The following is a 5774-nucleotide window of genomic DNA, read 5'->3' on the forward strand; positions in this document are numbered from 1 at the left end:
CTCTGTGGAACCCAGGTGTTGTCCAGGTGTAACACCATGCGGGAGTGCGTGAGCTGGGTGCCGTCCCGGTGTTGTGCATTTTGCGCCAGGTGTTGTCCCGATGTGTCACCTCTTTGTGGCTCAGGTGTGTGCCTGTCACACCCATGCACCACCCAGATGCTGCCGCCTCTGGCTGACGATTTCCCTCCTCCTGTCCACGGGGACAGGCGGGGATGCACGCGCACGCCACACGACACGCGTGTTGCTGCCCACGCGTGTCCGCGCACACACGCCTGACACAGGTGTTGCTCGGCGGGTTTATTACTGTTCCCATCATAACGCAGCCTCTGCGAGGGCACATCCTTCTGTGGGGTTGGGGTGAGGGCTGCCAGGAAAGCCCCCTGCCCCAAATGTCCCAGGTGTCACCCGCTCACGACCCGCAGACATACACCCGCTCCTCCGTGGTCCGGGGCGCGTTGGGGGGTGCTGAGAGGGTCTTGTGGGGTGGCAGCGGACTCCGGGGGGCCTCGGGGGTCTGTGGCGGGGTGCCAGCAGTCTCAGGGGGCCCCTCGGTGGCCTCGAAGTGGTCGACACGGAAAGCCCAGCGGCCCGGGACCCCCAGGTTGCTGCGGCGGCCGAGGCTCTGCACGGCGGGCGTGCGTGAGCCTGGCACGTTGTAGTAGTGGACATCGTCTCCACTGTTGAACCCGGCCTGCAGGGGGGAAAGGTGAGGCAACAGGGGAACAGGGGGATGGGAGAGGGTGAGGGATAATTCTGCCCAAATTCCCATTGAATTGTACCAAAAATGAGCCGCATTTTACCCCAAATGCACTTCACCTAAAACACCTCTGTTTCCAGACCAGATCTCCCTGATTTCACTACAAATTCCCTTAAAAATTCCCTTAAATCCTACTTAAAGTCCCCCTAATTTCACCCCAAGTCCCTTTAATTCCACCCAAACCTCCTCCATTCCACCCCAAAAGCCCAGAATCCCTCCTAGCTTTACCCCCCTCACGCCCAGAATCCCTCCTGGCCGGGTGTCCCCCATCCCGCGGACTGTCCTCGTCTGCCCGGCGATGTCCCCACGCCCAGTGTCCCCTGTCCCCCTCCGTGTCTCCACCTGTGCGGGGGTGCCCCCCAGGCCGGTGTGGGGGTCCCCCTGGTTAGCGATGCCCGTCGTCCACTGCAGCTCTCCGTAGTTGAGCAGCACAAAGCACGTGGCACCGTCTGAGGCCAGCACGGCCTGGAAGGTGTTCACCTGCAGGGCGACATCGCTGCCACGTCACCGCGACCGCCCAGCTGCGTTTCCATCCCCGTGCCCCCAAACCATGGGCGCCACGATGGTCGGGGGACACCACTGTTGGAGGCCAAGACGCGTGAGCCCTCCCCACCTTGTCCGAGGCGGACCCAAAATAGGCCACACGGTGCCAGGTGGCCACGAACGCCCAGGTGGGCTGTGGAGGGGGGTCCCCGGGTGGCACGGCCGGCGCCAGGTCCCGGGCCAGGCGCGCCAGCAGCCGTGGGTCGCGGCTCTGCCGGTAGAAGACGTCTCCTCCCAGCCGCGTGTCCACGTCAGCCCAGTACGGCGCCACGAAGGGGCGGCGGCCCGGCAGCGGGAAGGGCTGGGGGGTGAACTCGGGCACCATCGTCCCGAAGGACACCACGCCGTTGTTGTTCACCTGCAGGCAAAGGTCACCCATGGGACACGGCGGGGTGGCATCAACCACAGTGACCCTCCGCGACAGCCCCAGGTACGGCGTCTCCATCGTGGAGGTCTCAACTATGGTGATCCCCAACTGTGGTGATCCCCAACTACGGTGATCCTCAACTATGGTGACGCCCAACTATGGTGATCCCCAACTACGGTGATCCCCAACTATGGTGATCCCCAACTATGGAGATCCCCAACTACGGTGATCCCCAACTATGGTGATCCCCAACTATGATGATCCCCAGCTATGGTGATCCCCAACTATGGTGATCCCCAACTACGGTGATCCCCAACTGTGGTGATCCCCAACTGTGGTGATCCCCAACTGTGGTGATCCCCAGCTATGGTGATCCCCAACTGTGGTGATCCCAAACTATGGTGATCCCCAACTATGGTGATCCCCAACTACGGTGATCCCCAACTACGGTGATCCCCAGCTATGGTGATCCCCAGCTATGGTGATCCCCAACTACGGTGATCCCCAACTGTGGTGATCCCCAACTATGGTGTTCCCCAACNGAGGAGGAGGAGGAGGAGGAGGAGGAGGAGGAGATTATATCAGCTCTGGTGGCTGCATCCAACTTGTCACCCTCCCCCTGGGGTCACCCTCCACCTGTGTCACCCACCAAACGCCACCTCCCCCCTGTCCCCCCAGCCACACGACCAACATAGAGCGAGCGGTGGGCGCGCCCAAAGAAGGAGAAGTTCTCCTGGAGGAAGATCTCAGGGCTCGTCCCGTCGTCCTCGTGGAGGGTGGCCTCATCCCCCACCTCCGGTCCAAAGGGGTACAGGACGCTGCCTGGGGGGGGGACACACAGCTGTCACACGCCTGGGACACGCAGGATGCCACCTGGGGAATGTCGGAACCCAGGACATCTCTCTGGATATCTCACAGCCCTGGCAGGAAGCCAAAGACACCTGGAAATTCCATCTTAATTCATGGAGCAAATTGCCAACCTGACATGAAGAGTTACGGGCCACAAAAGTTTAAGTAGCAATCACAGGGCGAAGGGAAAAATTTTTGGAGCACTGTACAGGGGGGGTTTGAACCTTGTCCAGGGGGGTTTGGAATCCTGTACGTGGGGGTCAGGGGTTCTAAGATGGAGGGATTTGGGCGTGCCCCATCCTCCTTCTTTCTTCTCCTTGGCATCCATGTTCAGGATGATGTTGGCACGTGTGGGTTGGTTCATGGTGAAGGTGCACTTGCCAGCAAGGGCGAAAAGTATTGGGAATAGAAGGTAAATATACGTAATTTTCACTATAAAAGAGACAACCGCCCCGTGGGCGGGAGAGAGTGCCCTTGGCTGTCTTGCTGATCAGACCTCGGCTGGACAGACACAAAATCTTTGTAGAAAAGGAATAATAAACTCAACTGAAGACCAAAAGCAAGAGTCCAGACTCCTTCTTCAAAGCTCGGCCTGCCCAAAACCACCTCTTCCCGTGCTGGGGCAGAGACGAGTGACACTCCTGAGACCTCCCGGTGTTGGACCGGCCCCACTATGGGCCTGGGACTCCCAGTACCACTCCAGACCCTCCCAGTACGGGGCTGGCACCTCCCCAGCACCAGCCTGGAACCCCAGACTCACCCGGGGGTCCCACAGGGGTACCCAGTGTCCCCAGGGGTCCCCACTGCTCCGCGTGGCTGAGGAGGAGGAGGACGATGGCGGGGGAGACCTTCATGGGCCTGGGGGAGAGGGAGGGGATCCCCCATCAACCACGTCCCCGCGTCCCCCCGTGTCCCAAGGTCCCCGGTATCCCCAGTGTCCCCCATTGCCCCAGTGTCCCCAGTGTCCCCATGTCCCCAGTGTCCCCAGTGTCCCCCGTGTCCCCAGTGTCCCCAGTGTCCCCGGTGTCCCCAGTGTCCCCGGTGTCCCCAGTGCCCCCAGTGCCCCCCGTGCCCCCAGTGTCCCCAGTACCCCCAGTGTCCCCAGTGTCCCCACTCACTGCGCTCCCATGGTCCCAGTCTGTCCCAGTGCTGCCACTGGAGCCGCTTTATGCCCAGGGAGGGGACAGGCCGGGGGTGGGGGCTGGCAGGGGACACCCCCGGGTGGCACCTCCCAGGGCCCCAGGCAGTTCCTCCTCTGCCCAGACCGCAACTGGGACGGACTGGGACGGACTGGGACGGACTGGGATGGACTGGGATGTACCCCCCAGTGTCCCCATGTCCCCAGTGCCCCCAGTGTCCCCATGTCCCCAGTGCCCCCAGTGTCCCCATGTCCCCAGTGCCCCCAGTGTCCCCATGTCCCCAGTGCCCCCAGTGTCCCCATGTCCCCAGTGCCCCCAGTGTCCCCATGTCCCCAGTGCCCCCAGTGTCCCCATGTCCCCAGTGCCCCCAGTGTCCCCATGTCCCCAGTGCCCCCAGTGTCCCCATGTCCCCAGTGCCCCCAGTGTCCCCATGTCCCCAGTGCCCCCAGTGTCCCCATGTCCCCAGTGCCCCCAGTGTCCCCATGTCCCCAGTGCCCCCAGTGTCCCCATGTCCCCAGTGCCCCCAGTGTCCCCATGTCCCCAGTGCCCCCAGTGTCCCCATGTCCCCAGTGCCCCCAGTGTCCCCATGTCCCCAGTGCCCCCAGTGTCCCCATGTCCCCAGTGCCCCCAGTGTCCCCATGTCCCCAGTGCCCCCAGTGTCCCCATGTCCCCAGTGCCCCCAGTGTCCCCATGTCCCCAGTGCCCCCAGTGTCCCCATGTCCCCAGTGCCCCCAGTGTCCCCATGTCCCCAGTGCCCCCAGTGTCCCCATGTCCCCAGTGCCCCCAGTGTCCCCATGTCCCCAGTGCCCCCAGTGTCCCCATGTCCCCAGTGCCCCCAGTGTCCCCATGTCCCCAGTGCCCCCAGTGTCCCCATGTCCCCAGTGCCCCCAGTGTCCCCATGTCCCCAGTGCCCCCAGTGTCCCCATGTCCCCAGTGCCCCCAGTGTCCCCATGTCCCCAGTGCCCCCAGTGTCCCCATGTCCCCAGTGCCCCCAGTGTCCCCATGTCCCCAGTGCCCCCAGTGTCCCCATGTCCCCAGTGCCCCCAGTGTCCCCATGTCCCCAGTGCCCCCAGTGTCCCCATGTCCCCAGTGCCCCCAGTGTCCCCATGTCCCCAGTGCCCCCAGTGTCCCCATGTCCCCAGTGCCCCCAGTGTCCCCATGTCCCCAGTGCCCCCAGTGTCCCCATGTCCCCAGTGCCCCCAGTGTCCCCATGTCCCCAGTGCCCCCAGTGTCCCAGTGCCCCCCGTGCCCCCAGTGTCCCCATGTCCCCAGTGTCCCCAGTGCCCCCAGTGTCCCCAGTGTCCCCAATGTCCCCAGTGCCCCCAGTGACCCCAGTGTCTCCAGTTCCCCCAGTGTCCCCAGTGTCCCCATGTCCCAGTGTCCCCAGTGTCCCCAGTGCCCCCAGTGTCCCCAGTGCCCCCAGTGTCCCCATGTCCCCAGTGCCCCCAGTGTCCCCATGTCCCCAGTGTCCCCACTCACTGCGCTCCCATGGTCCCAGTCTGTCCCAGTGCTGCCACTGGAGCCGCTTTATGCCCAGGGAGGGGACAGGCCGGGGGTGGGGGCTGGCAGGGGACACCCCCGGGTGGCACCTCCCAGGGCCCCAGGCAGTTCCTCCTCTGCCCAGACCGCAACTGGGACGGACTGGGACGGACTGGGACGGACTGGGATGGACTGGGATGTACTGGGGGTGGCTGGAACGTTCTGGAAGACACTGGGAATGCTGGAGGGGCGCTGGGGAGGGGAACTGGGAGGGACTGGGAGGCACTGGGGGGATGCTGGAACATACTGGGGGGGACACTGAGCGACACTGGGATGCAGGAGGAGGGACTGGGACAAACTGGGAGGGATTTGGGAACACCACGGGGAATAGTGGGAGAGCACTGGGATGCACTGGGAGGGACTGGGGGACACTGGGGGGATACTGGGGGGGGCTGGAAGAGACTGGGAGGGTGGGGGGGTGTACTGGGAGGGACTGGGGGACAGCAGGAGGCACACTGGGGCGGACTGGGATGCACTGCTAGGCACTGGGGGTACACTGGGGGTACACTGGGGCAGACTGGGAGGCACTGGGAGGCACTGGGAGGCACTGGGAGGCACTGGGAGGCACTGGGCACACCGG

General features: G+C 64.0%; 1 protein-coding gene across 2 annotated transcripts; it reads right to left on the bottom strand.

Moving 5' to 3' along the window:
• Positions 1 to 282: 282 nt before the first annotated feature.
• On the bottom strand, positions 283 to 5480 carry LOC120496334 (sushi, nidogen and EGF-like domain-containing protein 1). Of its 2 annotated transcripts, none has more exons than XM_039696663.1 (6): positions 5135 to 5480; positions 3277 to 3374; positions 2359 to 2489; positions 1371 to 1658; positions 1100 to 1237; positions 283 to 691 (listed from the first exon to the last, which is right to left on the bottom strand). In XM_039696663.1, the coding sequence occupies exons 1-6, from the start codon at positions 5437 to 5439 to the stop codon at positions 410 to 412; spliced, it is 1242 nt and encodes a 413-aa protein (XP_039552597.1). In that variant the 5' UTR covers positions 5440 to 5480; the 3' UTR covers positions 283 to 409. The 2 variants fall into 2 exon arrangements, with proteins under 2 accessions (XP_039552597.1, XP_039552598.1); XM_039696664.1 differs by lacking the exon at positions 5135 to 5480 and adding an exon at positions 3635 to 3817.
• Between the last annotated feature and the right edge of the window lie 294 nt (positions 5481 to 5774).

The sequence above is a fragment of the Passer montanus genome, unplaced genomic scaffold (genome assembly GCF_014805655.1).
Source record: "Passer montanus isolate IOZ18808 unplaced genomic scaffold, ASM1480565v1 scaffold1132, whole genome shotgun sequence".
NCBI classification, from domain to species: domain Eukaryota; kingdom Metazoa; phylum Chordata; class Aves; order Passeriformes; family Passeridae; genus Passer; species Passer montanus.